Raw genomic sequence first — 19671 nt, 5'->3', positions numbered from 1 at the left:
AAGACGCAGCATGTGTAGTTTGTTTGAATCAGGACCCGACAACAACTAAACTGCTGAACCTATTTGTTCATGGTGACTTGATGAGCCATTTGGCAATGACAAGAAATATTTTGTTTCATTTTTTACGCTTACGTATTTTCACGAATGCGACATTTACAAATTCTTGTGAAACTGAGATCAACGACAATTTATGTTTATGTCAGTGTCAAAAGTTTATCGTGGTTGATGCGCTAAATGTTACATCTAATCGTAAGTAAAATTGTTTATGTATGCCTTTCTTGTGCGTCGGGGTTATGGGTTTACGACGAATTTGCGTATTAACTTCAATCATATGTACATATGTACACACCGTACCTACTGTTCCAATAAATAATTAGGCAGGCACCACCAATACAAATAGGTGGTCCAGACCAAGAAGAAAACATTTCGTAGGCTGGCGACAGGAAATATATTTAGAAGGAACGATAACGGGGCCAACATTTTGCGTCAGATTTGTTGCGAAGCAAAGTTGGCTGAGATAAGTCAAAGTGAGCTAAATGGCGTTTCAGTGAGCAGACAGTTTGGCAGCTTTGAACGACATCCCAAGATAAACTTATTTTCGGGTTTTGTGAACCAGGCAGGGAGGCACGTGAACTCGAATGCTATACAATTCTACGTTTTGATTCTTCCATGACGTTACACGGTATGATACAGCCTCGTCCTTATTCTGAACAACACTATTAAAGTGCTCTGATCAAATAATAACAGTAGCATGATTGACAATAGTGCACGAACTCTGAAAAACTTTTCAGCAAAATCACTTGCTTTCTCTCCTGGAAACTAGGTCACCCTTTGAAGAGTTTAAACACATACATACACAGTTCGTACAGACAACAAACGAATTTCGTTATGTGCTTGATGTTCTGAGCACTGGAGAAAGTATTCTGTAATAAAAGTGAAAGATGAAAGTCTCTTTGACTCTCTAATAACCGAAGCTTTGTTGCAGAAACTTTATATCAGAAACTAAAAACAGTCTCATATTCCAGATTTAAAACATGTAGAAAATGCACAACATACAGAAATTTATGTATTTTCAAACGTGTACGCCATGTCATAATTGTGTTTGAATTATTTCCATTTCCCTACATTATGTGGACTGGAATGCTATTTCGAGTTCAAACTTTCATAAATAATTCGTCATGTTTTCTCTCTTTCTTTCGTAAACAACCGACATAAACAAGGCATATTATTGTCAGATAGTATATCTGCCTTGTACAAAACACGTATGTATGTATGTCGTCCGTTACACAACCTAAATAAAGCCTGGACTGTATTATATATACATATATACGGATTTATACATATAGATGATTCAATCTTGAGGAAGTAAATATTTGGAAGCTAAAAAGGTACATAAAATGGTTCGGTTCGGAATGTATTGAACGCAATTGGCTGAAAATTCTTGTTTTGAACGAAAGATTCCTTCGAACATGGATCAATTCAAACTAAATACGTTTTACACTGCTCAATTTTTGTTGTGGTTCTTTCCATGCAGTTCCAGCCAGACCCCAATTATCCATAGAAAGAAAAAGAATGGGTGACTGAAATTTTAAAAGGAAGGTTGATGCGATGCGATGTCTCTACGTTCGACCTTTCATGCTGCACACAGAAAACGAATGGATTCGACTTTTCAAAAATAAAAAGAACGTACACAAGACTGGCCTTGGCTTGATCTTGGACTCTTGCATGATGAATGTGTATACGGTTGTAACTCACACGCGTAACAAGAGGGGCTCGGAAACTTGGATGGGAAATGTAACACGTCAACAATACAAAAGAAGTGAGAAACGAAGATCTAGTTCACTTGGAGAGAAACAAACAGGCCACCCGGACCGGGTGAATGTCGGCAAACGATATATACAAGAAAAGGTGCAAAACAAAATTAAAGGTAAGGAAGCTTTTCTCAGAGGGTACTGCATACTTTGGATGAAAATATTCCATAACGGATCACTTTTCACGAAATCGAAAACCCTACCGGAATACAAGTATTTTTAACGCAATGCTAACAATGTTTTACAATATCTGTATTGCGTTAACTGCAGGATTCACAAATGGACAAACTCTATAGAAAAATACATAACTTACCATAAAATAATATATATTTTGTACATTTTGTATGTATGGTATACAATTCTCCAATGTGATTTAATGAAAATTAAATATATTCACCATTAATTTTTCAGTTTAATAAAAAATACTTTGTGGGTCAGATCTCAACTTCATTAAAAACTGTAACAGTCTGAAGCCTAAGTCATTTCTTAAATGTTCTATGATTATTATGATTAATGATGAAAAAATCGGGTGCATTTTTACAACGAACGGTTTCCATTTTTTCATGCTGCATACTCTAATTACCAAATTGAAGCCAATCAATCAAAGATATTTTAAGAAACTTTCAAATTGTTGTTGTAATACATTTAAGAAATGTTTTTATTACCGTGATGTTAATTTTCATAATAGCTTGGACAAAATTTGATAAATTCTTGTGACCGGTTTAAAAAACATGGACTGCGACTGGTGCGGTTAAAAATTTAACTTAAAATCTGAACGCATATGTAGCAATCTGTGCACCCTCCATTGTTAGAAATGTATGTAACCATTACTATCCACTCATATGCGAACGATTAGTGGGTACTTCTTTAAAATAATATTCAAGTTCAGTCATAAATAAAGTGCATGCTAAATGAAATCATCGAGGCAACTATTTGATAAAATGATCTCAATATTTCGTTTCTTGATACGTCTGCCGTTATAGATTTGAGACGCATAAAAACGATCTGGGCGTTGTCTTTTCTTAAACTGAACCTTTAGTGAGCTAAATTGTAATGGAGTGTACATAATTATTTGTTTCAATACTTCTCTTCTGAGAACTGACGTCTGGGCGATGAACCCAGTTGTTTCACGCTGAGGATTTATATTTGCACCTCATAAATAGGTTTAGATCTCACGTATAATTTTCAATCAACTTGTTTGCAAATTAATCGTGTTGATTGGTGTTTCGGTCTTTTAAATAATGAATCATATTTAAGTCATTGTTGTATTGATTGATGTACGGAGCCGAGTCTTTATTATTGCACAATAGGCACATGTCCGTTCAGAAAACTTGATTGTTGGACTTTGCATTTTTACCGAAGCCGAAATTAGCTCGATGTGCTTGTTACTCGTTCAAGGAAGAATGTCGATGTGTATATGATGTTTCGAAAATATGCCTGTTGCAATTAATATTAGTAGTTACTTATTGGTGACCTGTGCAGAACCCTGAGCAATTTTGAAATCATGTAAATCAGAACATGCATTAAACATAAAATAAAATAAGATCTAGAAATAAGATTCATCTTGCATATAGCAACGTCGTTCAGTGTCAATCTCAGGATCAATACAATCTCAAAAGTAATGTATGAAATCAAATCAGAAGCGAATGTTAGGTAATGGATACACCAAAGCAGCCAACAGTTTAGTTGGTGAACGCTGAGCGCCACCAAGAAAGGCTTTTGTGCGTTGAGGGCGAAAGTTGTAAAGAACGCTGTTGGAGTTCTCTTGTGTTGCACTTTGAAAAGGACAACAACTTGACAGACCGGCTCACCAGCAGTTGTTTATTTACGTTTTCAACAATCAGTGTCGTGTAAGTCAACAATCCTTTGTCACCACTATCATCACATCGAATAGTGCCAAGTCACAATTTGCGACGAAATTTTTTCTGCGTTACAAATATATTTTTTACAGGGACAGGAAGAAACGTGGAGATTTTTGTTGAATCTGGAGTTTTATTCTACACTATTTTGCAGGAACAATGAGACATTAGCGTTGGATTTCGTACAATTAACTGGTAAATATGGTTATGTACGTTGCTATCTCTTCGACCTCTGTCACATTCAAGTTGGTTACCTAACTTTCTTTGCATGAATGGCATGCAAATTGATAAGTTTGAACATTCCATTGCCTATCTTATTTATTCTGTCACACAAAATACAAATTCTCAAATTCGGCTCTGCGTATATGTATGTAAAAAAATCTTTAACGGGAGAACAGTTATAGCGTCACGTCAGAGTCAGTGACGCGGTTTACTTGGCAGAAAAACTGGTTTATGTGTATGTATGCTAGTTCACAAAATGTAGTTGGTTATCTTAGGATCAGTAACCCATAAGCAGTGACTTTTTAAATCGATATCCAATTTAATTTGTTCCACAAATTGAGGTATTTACTTGTGCAACATTGGAATTTTAGCTGAATTTACCCACCAAGTCAAAAATAGGCATCGTTTTCTTTGGTCCTATTAAATAACTCATAACTCTGACACGAGATACCTCACATATAAATGCATAATATGGAATGCATATTATGCAATATTACGACCCTTATGTTTGACCTTTGTTTCACTTACCATTGTGATTAGTAATTAATTAAATATTTTTCCAACCCATTAGAATCTTATCTGACTCTCTGTTATTCGTGGAAATGTTCAGAATTGATTAGTTTATTGATTTTATCGGGTACATGGATATTAAATATTATATTATCTTGTACTGCATAGACATTGATAGGCATTCAGCACTATACATACATACATACATAACTTAGTAAACGCCCACAAAAACTTAATCATATCAACTTATGTATATACGTACATATTTATCAATTTGACAGATTGAAAAGTGTTCACTTTCTCTTCAACAACGGCAGCTGGAATAAGCCCCTCAAACTCCTCAGATCCATCAGGTCGAGTGTCTTCCATTTTGAATTTACACGAATATCGACAAGGACGATCACCACCACAGCGATAAAAATGTCTCAACTTCGGTCAGCAATTCTTATTATTTCATAATCATTTAGAAAATACTTCACTGACATCCCCTTGTTTTTTTTGTATTTTAATTTTTAATTTGATTTTGAAATTAGGTCTGCCTATTACTCACTTGGGGAGCACACGCTGAGTGTGCCTGCAGCATTGTTTGCCCTGAATCGCCAACGTTTGGTGGAGCGTTTGCAAAACAATCCCAAAATCAACCGAAATTCAGTTGTGATCCTTCAGGGAGGCAGCGACGAATCTCGTTACTGCTCTGATGTCGGACCTGTGTTTCGTCAGGAGTCTTATTTTCACTGGAGTTTCGGCGTCTTAGAACCTGACTGCTTCGGTAGGTCGACGTTGTCAAGTTTGATAGATCGTGTATTTTATATTGAAATATTTGACATAAAATATGTATTGTTGATGCATTTTTATGGCAGGATGCATTGGAGTTGGGGATGGACGCTCAATTCTTTTTGTACCACGACTTCCAGACGAGTACGCTGTGTGGATGGGGAAAATTCCAACCCTTGATGATTACAAGCAGCGATATGACGTCGACAGCGTGTTTTATGTAGACCAGGTATTTTATCATGAATAAATAGGTGATCATTATTGCCAACTTTTAAATATCTATTTCGTCTCGATCTCATTTAATTTTTCAAGGTTGCTGAACAATTAAAGAACCTTAAACCACATTCTTTACTGACATTGGTGAGACAATTATTTCTTCGGCTCATCGTGCTTACAATTGTTTGTTCACAAGCGCAGGTATACATAGTAAAATACATCACATTTGCATATGTTTTGTTGGTGGTTTGCAGAATGGGACCAACAGCGACAGTGGAAAAACTTGTCGCGAAGCGGTATTCGATGGCATTAGCGAGTAAGTAATTTTAGATATACATCCTTATATATGTACTTGTGCGGGTAATTATAGAGTTGCTTTATATTTATTATGATTTGAAGGTTCAAAGTTGAGAGTGGGTTGTTGCATGCTGAGATTGCTGAATGGTAAGCAAATCACCGTATCCTGCTTGAAAATTACAACTTCAAAGATTGATGATTTGTTTGAATGGAATGCAATCAGTCGTGTTATTAAGACCGAAATGGAAATGCAAGTTTTGCGGTATGTCTGTGACATTTCTGCAAAGGCTCACGTGGAGGTATGGTATTAATTGTATTTGAATTAATGTTTGTAGTGCGGCATCTCAAATAAATGTGTGTTACATATATACGTACGTATAATCAAAACAGGTAATGAAGAAAATTCGTTCTGGAATGAAAGAATATCAGTGTGAGGCCATCTTCACAAATTACTGCTATTACAATGGAGGTTGTCGACACAGTTCCTACACTTGCATCTGCGGCAGTGGGAACAATGGTTCTGTCCTCCATTATGGGCACGCTGGGGCTCCAAATGATAAGACAATCAATGATGGCGACATGTGGTATGTTATTCCGACTGTATTTCTCTCTCTCTCTATCTTACCCGCTGGGATCAGCAAGGATGAACTGATCTGAACACTTTGTTGTTCCTACTTTCTCTTTTACACAGCCTCTTCGACATGGGTGGAGAATATTACTGCTACACATCTGACATCACATGTTCTTTCCCAAGTAATGGAAAGTTCACGAGGGAACAAAAAATTGTGTATAATGCCGTTCTTGAAGCAAATCAGGCTGTTTTTAAGGCCATAAAACCAGGTATGTACATATGCACATATTTATGTTGCATGTGTGTGTTTATCATGTTGCACCTTTCTTTCTACATATACATAATTCGTAACCTGAGGTCTCTGTTGACCTGACTTAATCTGTTTTTATGGTCTTAAAAACTTTAATTGCGTTCAGGTGTTTGCTGGGTGGATATGCACGTGCTGGCCAACCGAGTTATGCTGACGTACCTCCGAGACAATGGCATTTTGCAAGGGGACATTGATGCAATGATGAAAGTGAGTTTAATTTGTAGTTCTGCTTGGCGATGAGGGTGGGGGAGACTTGGGGAGAGAAAGTCGGGCGGAATATATGTGTGCAGTCAGAGATTAAAATTGATCCCATGTCTGTAAACCCTATCAGGCTAATCTGGCAGCAACATTTCAACCCCACGGACTGGGTCATTTTATGGGGTGCGATGTCCACGATGTGGGTGGATATTTGGAAGGATGTCCTGAACGACCAAAGATTGCGGTAAGGAGAAAAATACTTTGTAGTTTTTTATTGACAATCCGAACCGGTAAAAAACTTCCAAAAAGTATAACAAACAACTATTAATTCATGAACACAGTATATTGATTATCGAAAGTGTGAGTCAACCACTTTCAGTTCAGGCTTAGATAATTGACGCCGCAGGTTGATTGGAAATTCAAAGTCTCCATCCTTCCAGAGTGGATCCTCTGTTGCTGATCCGAAGGAGAAAGGCATAATACCTCTCTCTCCACTTTCTTGAGCAATTCTCTTGACATGGTCAGGTAGCCGTCTCCACGCTGCCCACTCCGTTCTGATATTTAGTGGAACGATACGAACTATTCCATGCGGTTTCTTCCGATTCACGACACCTGTTTCATACTGTACAGAAATTGTTATACATAAACAAGAGTTCGATTATACATGCATTGTACTATAGATAATGTATGACAGATTACCTGAAGAAAAGCTTCCTTCTCCTCTGCATCTTCACGAGAGGTGCACCGTGTTCGAGCAACTTGAAGTGCTATTTTCTCTCCAGACTTCAATTCCTTCAAAATGGTGTCAAAATCTGGGTTGACATAATGCGCCCTATTTATTCCACCATCACTGGCTTCCACGCCTTTCCCGTGATAAGCCTCCAACTGAGTCTGTTCTTCCGAGCCCAACAGCTTTTCCAATATTTCTCTCGGTCGAGAAACCCCACCCAAGTCTGCCTTCTTGAAGAGGAGGACAGAGTATACATTAAAACTTGAAGGAGAAAGCAGTCGCAATTCTGCCATCAACTGGCCAAAGAGAGTGTCGACTTCCGTCATAATGTCAGCTTCAGTTGTGGGTCGAGGTCTGGTCGAAATATTCAACGGGGAGAAAGTTGAGGTCACGACATTATTGTCACAGAGAACAGGGGAAAATTCAACTTTTGTGAGTGACGCTTCAAGTGGAACTATGTCGTCACCTCGAACGGCATGCTCAATCATATCCTTAATCTTTGTTGGGGGGTTGAACGCCAAGTTGGACAGTTCCCTACGGGTGTTAAGGAACCGCATCTTTGTTTCAGAGTATTGTTGATAGTAATATCCAAAATTCTGTAGAAAAAAAAACATTTCCTCAAATCATGGCAAGTGGCTATTAATGTTAATGCAGATACACATTAATTTACTTACTATTTCCAAGGCCTCTAATGCTCGGGCGTCCTTGCCAGCATCTGGTCCTTCAAACAGGGTGTCCCCACCGAAGACGACCTCCAATCCCTCCATATGGCCTCTGCCTAGTGCAGACAGGGGTGGGGATTGTTTATGCCAATTATTTATATCCGAAAATCTTCCATCCTCTGATTTCATCCCCGAATATCGTGCCGTCTGTTCCGGATGTTGAAGAATAAATTCTCTGTAGTCAGTCCCGCGACGAAACAGAGGCCCAAGAACAAATGCTCTGTATACATAACTGGCTACTTCCCTCTGACTAAACAATTCTACCCATTGAAGTTTTTTCTCTATAATTTCCGAGTAGTTTGGGAACGAAGGATCGAGGCAGTCTTCATTTCCTATTGCAGTCTTATTGTGATTGAGGGGATGAACCCGTTTCATTTGATTCGCCGTCCTATTCATTCAACAGAGGTTAATGGTAATGAAATATAAGAGTTCGTGCATTTGAGGGAATTAGGAATTACATTGTTAAAATATCCAAAACCGAGTGATACCTCTCAACATGGCTGCGGAGGCTCTGATAATGTATGAAAAATTCACCACAATCTGTACACCAATGACGGGGGTCATCCTTGAATCTACGAATTCATTGTTGTGTAGAATTTGTAAAAATAACACTGAATATACAAGGTTATTAATTTACATACTTGATGTGTAGTTGATCTATTGTGGCACCGCAAGATTTTTGATGAGTTGTTCTGTTGATCACTTGTACAAAGAAATCTCCACATGTCTGACAGAAGTGTGATTCATCATCCTTATACCTACAACATACTTACATTGGAATATGTGTCATTAATAGCATTATAAACAAATTAATGCTTACTTAAGTTTGACCTCTTCTGCAGTTAAAATGCAAATATCCTCATGACTTGATTTCATACTCGTACTGGCAAAAACCTCTCCACATTTCGAACAAACGTGTCGAGGATCCCCTGCAAATCTGAAGTTGAATGAATTATATATATATATATATGTATAATTCATTTCCTCACATATTATTTATGTTCATAACTTATATATAAATTACTTTTTAATTACGGCATCCTTTTTTTCTTCCGGCGTGATCCCACAATAAAGAGCATGTCTTGTTGCGCCACATTTGTCAACAAAATGCTTGCCACATTTTTTTGGACAATATGACCGACCCCTAACATGAATTATTAAGCGTTTATTTCACATACATTTAATCAATAATATTTGAAAACATGGTTTAAAATAAAATACGTACTCGAGATGATGATTTGAACTATCAGATAATCCGGTGCCGTCGTCATCATCGTTCAACTTTCTCTTCAAACCGGTGATCCTTGATGAAAAACATGATTAGTTTTGCATGTACATATACAACTATAATATAATGGCAGGAACCATACCTAGTATTATCAGCACCATCGTTAACTTCCGGGGAAGGAGGTGTCGGTGGAGGCGACAGAATTTGGTATGTGATGGGGGTAGTGCTTGTCGCACATGCCGTGACGACACGATTCCCTGCTGTCGGGGATGGAAGAGGAGTCAGATTTTGAGGCACCGGAACACTTGGCCTCAAAAACCGTGTCAACGGGGTTGAAATATTTGTCCGGCGTAAGGCAGGATTATGACGGCACTTGATTTGGTGTACACCCAACGCAGCAGCTGATGCGAATGTCGACTTGCAGGGAGCCCAGCATCTGTACGGTCTGAGAGACCTAAATGACAACATATACAAATTTAATAATAAAATTAAATTCATCAACTACAACTAGTTTAAAACAACACTAGAATGGAATTGTGCAAAATGATTCTAAGAAAACTTACCCTTTTCCTTCACCGCCTGCCATTAGTCACAAATAATTATTTAAAAACTACCATCAGCAAATAACTGTTGAGATGAAAAGTAAACACGGGCAGCAATAAATGTCGCGTGGAGAAGTAACACCTGAAGCACAGAACGAGTGGTGTGGTAGAACAGGATAAAACAAGATAAATAAATAAATCCCATGCACTCCAAACTCGGCTTCCTTCCAACGCAGCAAAGACAATCCGACCTCAATTCTAATTAGCACACTTAAGGGTGAATATTCGAATTAGCAGCATTACACAAAATTTGAGATTAGATTGGACTTTCTGTAATTTAATGTAATAATAATCTACTACTTGTAATATGTTTCATAACCCTCATATTTATTTTATACTAGTCCATTGTATGTGTTAGACTTCTCTTCTTTACTGTCAATCTACGTCACATGTTATTGTAATTTAAATATGTACACCAGTGTGGAATCCAACTTGTAAATATTTATCAAATATGTTGTAAAATAAAACAAAATGTAATAATTTAATTTTATAATTGAATTAAAATCTAGGGCTTAAAATCCCTACGAACGGCAAGAGTACTGGAGCAAGGAATGGTCCTTACGATCGAGCCCGGCTGTTATTTTATTGATCACGTAAGTATTGTTTTGGCACTTGCGATATTATCATGCAGAAATTTGTTGGAGGTCGAGAGGATTACAAAGATTCCGTGAGCCCTTTCTACTTTATCATTGGCTTAGATAATATCCCATGTCTTAAAGGTTTATTGTGTGCAGTTAGTTTGTTCCCAACAATATCCAAGTACTGCTTCCTAGCAGAGCATTTGAGGCTACGACTGAAGAAAGCATGTGTGTTTTATCGATTTCTTTCATATACTTTACTGAGACAAAGGCAGAAACGTTAAGATCAATGTAGAAGCAGTAAGAAAGTGATGAAATTGAGAGCCTGGTGGACCACGTAAGGCTTTTACCTTTTAGTTTCATTGCCTTTCTTCATGGTCGTTACGTGATGCTATGAGAATGTCGAGTTGCTTGCTCTCAGAAAATGCAGAATATAATAATGGTGTGCATATGTATTATGTGTGTGGAACTGTATGAGTACTGAGTCGCCAAAACTGTGGTGGATATCGTCTCAGGATTATTATTTTGGTCTTTATTACTGCGATCTTGTCTCGAGTGTTTTTCCCTGCCACTAAGAATTCTATTCAATTTCGCACCAGAATTGAGGTCACAATATCGTGATAAAAATTAAGCATCAAATATATTGACCTATACATATTTAGCAGTTACAAAATAATAATCGTATTACAAAACTTCATTTGACTAAATCAAAAATTATGTAATGCTCTTATACGTATCAAAATAACATGGTTGTTGCATGGTTTTTGTTTTGTGAATAATTTTGATAATTTTTTCCAGTTGCTTGACAAGGCGTTGGCGGACCCGACGCTGTCAAAGTTCTTGAATTCAGATGTCATCCAAAAATTCCGTGGAACAGGTGGAGTCAGGTATTTGCACAGTTTGTCTATTCGAACGAGTTAAAAGCTACAAGTTCAGACTATATCCACCGCGGGTTTTCAATATCCTTGTTTTATCGATCAAGTACAAAAGTTGTAGAGATTTATGAAATAGCTCAGAAGTCCTTTTTTCTTAAAAAAAATCGTCAGTTATATCCAAAACAGGTCATCTTGTACTTGACTATACGTATCTCCAGCGAGGACGATGACACCTCCAAAGAACATCTTGTTTACCCATGTCTTTTTTTCATTTCCGTTTGAAACTCAAACTTTCGTTTGATCTTTTCATCCTGTGTTGCTCAAGTAGTTTCTGCTTGATTAATTACTTGATGGATTCGAAAGTCATTTTAAAAGTACGATTCGCTTTTATCTGTAGTATATATACAAATTTTTCAACACATTTTCAACCCACGAGTAAATATTTGTATTCATGGACTAGTGATACGTATTTTTCAATTTCTCACATCCATACACAAACGTACTGAATCTTAATCGCCCGGTGAAAGTGCTTCCTTCACTAGGAGCAGTGAGGGAGGACTGGTGACGACGCTGGTTGTGGGTGGTGGTGGGATATAGTGGAAGGGACAGAGAAAGAAATAGGAAAAAATCGTTGAGTGAAGGAGTAACCTATTATTATCAAATTCTCAGGATTGAAGATGACATACATGTGACGGAGAATGGAGCGGAACTGCTTTCGAGAGTGCCAAGATCGTAAGTGGTTGGTTATTTCTGACATACTCATAAATGTGGCACAACATAAAAGCAGGAAGTGGGAAAATTGTTGGACGTCCCACTCCATTGAGGAAATTGCCCAAGAACAGTTACGGATTTATATGTGAAAACTTGTTTAGCCCGAGTCAGGTTATATCATTTTACGTTTTTGCTGGAAATTTCACCAATTGTATGCATTAATAAAACCCACAATACCATTTAGCAAGAGTTAGGCTGTTAATAATCGAGGTGGGTATCACCAAATGCTACAATATATTTTTTTTTCGGCAGGTATTGCTCATCTTCGAACTTGATTCATATTAGCACATTGTATTTGTGGTGCAAAATTTCAAGTCGATTGGATAAGTTTTACGAGCATAATCGATAGACGGACAGACAAAGAGACAACCTTGACGGGTACATAAGGCCTGACTCAGGCTAAAAATTCTTGAAATTGGTTCATAAATTTAATGTTTTCATATTCCTGCACCTTTAGTGCAAAATTTGAGATTGTCCTAGTGGGTCCCACCGAATAATAATTTGGTCGTTATAAAATTTTATTCTCAGTCAGTCTATTACATAAATATGACCATTGTCGCTAATATTTACCTGTTTTTCGCCCTTTTGAGTGGGTGTGGCGGACGAATATGGGGCCACAGAGTCAAACCTATTGGGGTTTTAGTACTTCTGGTGCACTCATCGGTGGGTGACAGCCGACAGGTTATGAGTCCTTCCTCCTAAGGCGAAAGTCGATAAGATAAGTTTCAGCGAGTCATCCCAAACCGGAAACTTAGACAAACACGACGGGTACATAAGCCCTGACTCGGGATAAAAAAGCAAAATTCCTTTTTTATTTATTTAATGCATTTTATTTAATGACGCCGACTTCATATATCTAGTTAAATAAGTACACATATTTGAGTACTACTGTTTATTTTCTCCATTTCCTTTTGATTTTAAATTGTGCACTTGGTTTTCGACAAAGCTATAGAAGTGCCAATGTTGACTTATTGTTTATTTTTGTACTGCAGAGTCGAAGAAATTGAAGCTGTGATGGCGGAAGGGCAGAAGCAGGAAGTGATTGTGCCCCAACTCTGTAAATCCGTCGGAAAACAATGAAAAAGAGTGATGATACAAATATTGGCTGACGAAGAGATATTTTTGCCCACATGTTTATCAAATATTAAGCTTAAATAAAGAGAGTATTATATTTGTATCGTTCGCGGAAGGAACATTGACACCATCCTTACATTGGCATTTAAAAATTGAATAAATCGATTTTTTGCCTTGAGCTATTTGTAAGTTCATGGCCAGCTTCTGATCGTTTAATAAGTCTTGTCTTTTGTCGTGTTAGGGGCAGCATTGGAAATAAACTCGTCAACCAGGTGCTCATTCTTAATAATGATATCCATGAATCCCGTTAACAAGGACGACGTGAGACGGCAAGGTCTCTCTCTCTCCATCTGGCTTTGCATATCGTTCATCCATATCGTTCAATTTCAGAAACAGATTCAGGATGATTTCAGCTATTCGACGAGCACACTACTTCGATCGAGTGCATGTACAATCAATGTGGCGGCGGAGGAACATCCTTGGCTGGCTCAACAAACATCATCATACTTGGAATAAGAATTTTAAAGCTGTCACCAAAATTGGAGTGAACAACCCATTGCCGAGCGAGATTGGAGACGTGATTGAAGGGTTTCCCATGAAATTAGTTGATGTTGATCCCTGACACGACTTCTCACATGACGCAATCATGAATTTTTAAAGAGAATAAGCCTCCACTACTGGGTGCCCTATCGAGTGGGAACTCCTTGTGAAATCTTCAGGTACCACACAACTCGTCTTTGACAATTTAATAGCTAATGGACGTTATTTATTTAATGTTATCGGCTTATGATGTGCAGTACAAGCAACTTTACTGCCTTTGTGAGTACTTAAATGTCGACAGTCATCATCACAGTTCATTTCAGCCGTGGTGAAAGTTCCGCTGCATGGCGTGGATGAATTCTGGTTAATAAGAGTCTAATTTGAAAGCTATTCATCCGGTAGTCAGCAGTTTGCTTATCACAGCAATGAATGCATGGTGTAATAAATTCAATAAAATAAATATGAACTAAACCCCTCTGGCTGAGCTATGAAAATAACTCTTGAAAGTAAATATCGCACTAATTAATTAATATTTCAAGTCATGAGCATTCAGAGATATTTCGCTTTCAAAATTACACATCCAATAATTCTAACGTATGAAGTCATTGAATCGTTCAGAGATGTAATCCGAGTGGTGAATGCATACATGGATTTCTATACAAGAAGTTCAATTTGACATAGTTCAAGTAATCCACGAGTATGCATGCGACGAGTTCTTCTCAAAAACTGATACTAACCACTGACGCAAGCCAAACTACACATATGCGCCACATTATGTATGACATTCATACGAGTTACATACACACATCCGCAATGAGACGTACACATTTCAAAGGATGACTCAAAAATGAAATCATACATAAACAGAAACTGTGTCTCATGCTCGGTTGGTCCATGTCCTGCTGATACATCATTACACATCGATCGTATGTACCACTATGATTTCCCATTAACTCTGCTAATATTTCCTTCCTTATGACAAATATCAAATTGTACGGAGGAAATGCATAGTACACACATTCCTCACATATTACACGAGGAAGAATGTACAATGACAACAATGACAACAAGAATGTACAACTGACGAATGACATTCGTCAGTTGGATACGTTGTTACTAAATACTACATGAGCCATATACGAGCTGGGCTTAAAATGCATTGCACAATAATATGTTATGTTGCGGTTTTTATCATCGTAGCCCACTGCTCATTCATATCTGAGATGAACCACTTTTTGCTCATTGTTGCTGAAAGTCTTAGCTCATCACTCTGGCCAAAAAGTCTTAACAATGGGAACACACATTGTTACAACTGGACCACAGTTTGCCAATTTGAGAAGCAGAAATGCACGTATTTAGTTCGAAACCTGGCCCAACTACATAAACATGTACTGTAATCTCATGCAGACTGCTTTTCGACCAGCGCAAGTGAGAAGCATATCCCACACGTGTAGTCGAGTCGAGAGCAGAGTTGGGAGAAAATCTACTTCAATTCGGTAGTTCAATTCAGTTGCACTCTGCCTCTCGTGCCGTGCGTGAGTGACTTTGTTGGCTTTCACCACTTACGTCCTCGAGAAAAAGAGACATTTTGGCCAACGTAAAGTTCAACTTTTCGAAGCCTGGAATATTAAAAATTTACGGAATCCTAGTTTGTGTCAAAAGGAAACGAAATTCGCAAAATATACAAATCGGTGAAAGTTTCAACTTTCCCCGATTGATAGCAACTCCTCCTTGGTATGATGACGATCCAGATACATAACATGATTTGGTGCAAAGTTTTTTTGTAAAGTGGGACGTAGTTAAAAATATCGAATTTATGAGAAACTGTCGACAACCATCGTCAGTGAACCTTGAGATATCAACCACCTGCCCACACAGCACTGCATAAGTTGGTCGGGCGGAATTACACAATCTGAGAAAAAGTGAAATAACAATGATCACATGCTGATGATAGATATTGGGCCTTTGTAACGAGCAAAGGCAGCGGCGGTGCTGCTTGCCGTGTGTGGCCGTGTAGAAAAACAAAGTGAGGATAAGAAATTAATCAAGCACAACGATATAATCGTTAATCCGGTTGGAGCTGCTGTGCTACCTCGCAAAGTTCATTATAAAGTTGTTCTCATCTCGCGAAGGTGATACAAAGTGCGAAAAGTTGCAAGTTCATGTGGGGCTCCCATCAAATTGAAGCAGAAGAAAGATTATTGAGCCAGTTCGCATCACAATTCTCAATTACACTCACTCACTCTCGTCCGTTCAGTGCGGTGCAGTGCAGGATAAAATGTGACGCAAATGCCTTATCATTAAATATTACCCACACACAATCATTACATTGGAGCAAGTCAGGCAGGAGGATCTAATAAGTGAATCGTAGTAGTGGGTTAAACGATCATACCAAACCATAACCATAATTCATCATCCCGATGGATGTGTGATGGATGGACATTTACACAGACGTACATATAGCGTGCCATGGATTTGCGCGTTGTGAATTAAAGCGACCTTCTTCTCGCCAAAACCTACAGTTTTAACGTTTATGTGCATGACATTCTGAACTCTTTCAGAGGCGGCGCATGGAATTAATCAAGAAGAACAAAACCAAGACCAAGTTGTAAAGGATGGAGTGCGTCCATCTGCAAAATATAATAACTTTTTCATCGTTCTGTCCATTCGCCAGTGTTTTATGTCTTGCCATAAAGCTGCTGCTGGGAGGAAAATGTGTGTAAACACTGCTGAATGTTAGTATTTGTTTAAGGATTGGGCCCGTTTAAGTTTAGACTTATTATTGGGTATCTCCAGTTTAGCAGAGATACAGTCGAGAGTTGATCCTCTTCTTCATTCGCTTCCGCATCCAGTGAGTGGTGTGTTTGCTGTGTGTAACAGTTTCCACGTGGGTGTTGTGCAACTGGCTGGTGCGACGACAAAAAGCGACAACTTTCATTCTCTCCCGTGATAAATAACATGAATGAGGTGATGACTCTAAGCAGATGGGATATTGATATCGTTTTTGGTAGTACAAAAGCTGGATTTTCTGGATTATCCTGATAAAGAAAAAGTGAGCTGAGGTAATCTGGGGTGTCATCGAACAAAAGAAGCGACGACAGATAACTGCTTCTCCTCCGTTCGAGATCCTCATTTGCACCTTTGAGGAAAACCCCATCAGTTCAAACGCGTTTTATACCTGCACACATCCCAACTCGACTCAAATTCCTCTTCCAGCAAGACTAATAAAATATTTAACGCCAGAATACTAATAATGTGGTGATAGCGATATGATGAGCAGACTATTTGAGACGGTGGATTATGTGTCTTCAGTAATGTCATATCGGTAAAAGAGAGGTAGGACCAAGCCTGAGATACATAAACGACATTGCCACCACACCTCGTGCATAAAGTAGTAATAATACAGGAATAATAACAGCCGAGTGTTTCATAACTGTGCCCGTGAGAGACTTGTGTACATATTCAGTTGATGGGATCCATGTGGATGGGAATGGGCCAAGTTCTAAGCAAACGCTATAAAGTCAATTGTGGTTCCAAGTACTTACCGAAGGTTTCAATTACAAACTACGACGACTAGCATAAGGGAGTAGACACGAAAAGTAACGTCCACTAATGCAAAGTGAGGTGCTGAATAATTCGATGAGGGGCGTCATTGTGATGACACATTTGACTTTGGGCATGTTCATGTCCACAAACTCGTTAAATTATTATGAAAATTGAGTATGATAGCACACCTGTCCGGATTCCCATGTATGACACTCCCTGATAAACGATTCTTCTTATTACTTGAGTCGCAGCAAGTGATACTCAAGTTATTTACGATTTTTTGACCAAACCCAAAACAAAACGCCAGCAAGGCGCTACATTTAACGGAAAAGTTCCGAAATCCGAGGGACAAGCAAGATGTTTTATAACAATGTATGACAAAAGTTATTAGCTGGTGTTGATTCAGTTAGTTGAGGATACAGAAGAAAAACAGAGATTAACATGGGTCACAATGACGAAGAATTGACGGTAGGAGAGTCAACCCCAATGACTTCGCCGAGCACCCCGAGCACGCACAACTCCTCTCCAGTGGAGCAACCCAATCTTTCAATTAGCAGCAACTGCAGTTCCAACCCAAACAGTGGAACCAGCAGTAAATTATCCTCCCCCACTCAGGAAGTGATGTCGGCAGTGGAGGAGGAGGGTCCAATGAACGTGACCACCGGTCGAGATGACCCAGATGCTGACTCACAAAGTTCGACAAGCCCCAACAACTCGAGCTCGATATTTAACACCAGCACGGATGTCGACGTTTCGGAAGAGGAGGTTGAGAGTGACAAACTAATGCCGGCGAATGTTACTGCCAGTGAAAGTAGTCAGTTGTCGGAGTCCAAGTCAACAACGGGGTATGTTTGCAATAGTCCTGTTAAAGAGGATGCAGCGGCCATTCTGAAGGAAAATCAGAACATCAAAATCCGTCTTGGCGATGATGAGGCTGTCACACTGACAAAATCAGCCGAACCGCTTCTCAAGGGAAATTGCACCGTCGTCGGAAATGTCACTCGTGATGGAGGGATTAATGTCGCCACGACTGCGGACGACATTGAGGGGACCGTTTCCTCCAGCTGCAGTAGCCGAGGGCGAGACTCGAAAAAGAAGAGCTTTGGCTTTCAAAGATTCACAAAACTTAATCTCCGCGTCTTTTCACGCTCCTCCAGGTCAACGGAACGTTTGGATGTGGAGGAGGCTGCCCAAGCTATGCTAATGAACAACCAACTACAAAGTCCACCTGCTCCATCCGTAAGCAAGTCGAGCTCAGAGTCCAACATTCCCATGTGTCACAACTCCCTTGACAATCTGGCCAACGATCTCCCAGCATCCCGGTCCACCGACTCGAGCTGCCTCCTTCCATGCCCCGGTGACATGTTGGGAGGCGAACCCGCGGTGGCGTCCACTTCCGCCAGTGGTCAGAGTACCAGCGGAACCAGGGTACAAAGTAGCAGTGAGTGCGTAGCAGGAGCCTCCTCCTCCAGCAGTGACGGCAGCAGTTGTGGGGTCACGTCGTCGTCGTCCTCTTCTTCTTCTTCTGGGTGTTCCGCAGGACCAAAGTTCAAGCTGGTAACGGAAGGAGACGTCCAAGTGTGCAAAGTGAAGCATGGGAATAACCTCATGGACAAGTTCATCGGATCAAAGCTGCTCCGGAGATGGGAAACTCACCACATTTACTTGAACGATTCTTGCATTTCCTCCAAAACGGTGAGTATTTACGATTCGTATCTATGTGGGTTTTGTGTTTAATAAAACTTGATGAACACGTCCCTCGTCCACACCCCTCACAACAGTTGTTGGCGAGTATATTTAATTCGGTGGTCTTCTCCCCATGTACTTTTAGCCAGTTCTCACAACTTTCTTTCACGCTTCTTTAATTTCATGAGACAAACTCCATGTGCTCGTTTCGTGTCGTCCTCTTCCACCCAGAATTCAGTTGGTGGTGGGATGTGTGATCCTATCATAAACTTGCAATAAACCTTGTAAACCTCCGCTGGGCAATATTATCAAGGCCAACCAGTTATGGAGAGAGGGTGTTAAACTAAAGCAGGAATTTGCTGAACAACTCGGCTCTCAAGCTGCGATGACAACATTGGTCAGCGATAGCCAGCTTCCATGCAACATCAATTTCGAATTCCAGAGTGATGGCCAATCATAAAAATGGATTCGGTTAATATAGCGTCGGAAATGCGTGGTTTGTGTCAAGCCATTTCATTTTCGGCAAACTGACTCCTATTTTTCGAATTGAG

The 19671-nt window shown here is 39.2% G+C and overlaps 3 protein-coding genes and 1 long non-coding RNA gene across 10 annotated transcripts in view; 3 read left to right on the top strand and 1 right to left on the bottom strand.

Moving 5' to 3' along the window:
* The first annotated feature begins 412 nt into the window (after positions 1-412).
* On the top strand, positions 413-1752 carry LOC118434111. The gene is made up of 2 exons (XR_004833778.1): positions 413-682; positions 1535-1752. It is a non-coding gene; the product is annotated as an uncharacterized LOC118434111 (long non-coding RNA).
* Positions 1753-3541: 1789 nt separating this feature from the next.
* LOC110851685 (xaa-Pro dipeptidase) lies at positions 3542-13467 on the top strand. 5 transcript variants are annotated; one of them, XM_022099559.2, is made up of 17 exons: positions 3542-3661; positions 3763-3879; positions 4684-4836; positions 4936-5171; positions 5263-5405; positions 5489-5536; positions 5647-5708; positions 5792-5836; positions 5913-5988; positions 6080-6273; positions 6381-6529; positions 6677-6777; positions 6902-7012; positions 10560-10643; positions 11427-11515; positions 12173-12235; positions 13267-13467. In XM_022099559.2, exons 2-17 carry the CDS (start codon positions 3872-3874, stop codon positions 13352-13354), a joined length of 1650 nt encoding a protein of 549 aa, XP_021955251.1. In that variant the 5' UTR covers positions 3542-3661; positions 3763-3871; the 3' UTR covers positions 13355-13467. The 5 variants fall into 5 exon arrangements, with proteins under 5 accessions (XP_021955251.1, XP_021955259.1, XP_035708866.1 ...); XM_022099567.2 differs by having other exon boundaries at positions 3545-3661; positions 3763-3865; XM_035852973.1 differs by lacking the exon at positions 3542-3661 and having other exon boundaries at positions 3668-3865.
* LOC110851705 lies at positions 7008-10799 on the bottom strand. Of its 2 annotated transcripts, none has more exons than XM_022099586.2 (10): positions 10012-10799; positions 9591-9902; positions 9446-9523; positions 9245-9364; positions 9041-9157; positions 8862-8978; positions 8679-8792; positions 8173-8608; positions 7468-8094; positions 7008-7390 (listed from the first exon to the last, which is right to left on the bottom strand). In XM_022099586.2, the coding sequence occupies exons 1-10, from the start codon at positions 10032-10034 to the stop codon at positions 7118-7120; spliced, it is 2217 nt and encodes a 738-aa protein (XP_021955278.2). In that variant the 5' UTR covers positions 10035-10799; the 3' UTR covers positions 7008-7117. The 2 variants fall into 2 exon arrangements, with proteins under 2 accessions (XP_021955278.2, XP_035708856.1); XM_035852963.1 differs by having other exon boundaries at positions 8709-8792.
* A 1929-nt stretch (positions 13468-15396) lies between the features above and the next one.
* Positions 15397-19671, top strand: part of LOC110845342 (C-Maf-inducing protein) — a 67771-nt gene continuing 63496 nt past the window's right edge. Inside the window, exon 1 of one of the 2 annotated variants that reach the window (XM_022091746.2) lies at positions 15397-19129. In XM_022091746.2, coding sequence (XP_021947438.1) covers positions 17876-19129 — 1254 coding nt within the window. In that variant the 5' untranslated portion in view covers positions 15397-17875. The remainder of the gene's footprint in view (positions 19130-19671) is intronic. The other variant, XM_035848556.1, reaches the window with a different exon arrangement.

The sequence above is a fragment of the Folsomia candida genome, unplaced genomic scaffold, assembly GCF_002217175.1.
Source record: "Folsomia candida strain VU population unplaced genomic scaffold, ASM221717v1 Fcan01_Sc001, whole genome shotgun sequence".
Classification (NCBI taxonomy): domain Eukaryota; kingdom Metazoa; phylum Arthropoda; class Collembola; order Entomobryomorpha; family Isotomidae; genus Folsomia; species Folsomia candida.
This window is presented reverse-complemented; position numbering and strand designations above follow the sequence as displayed.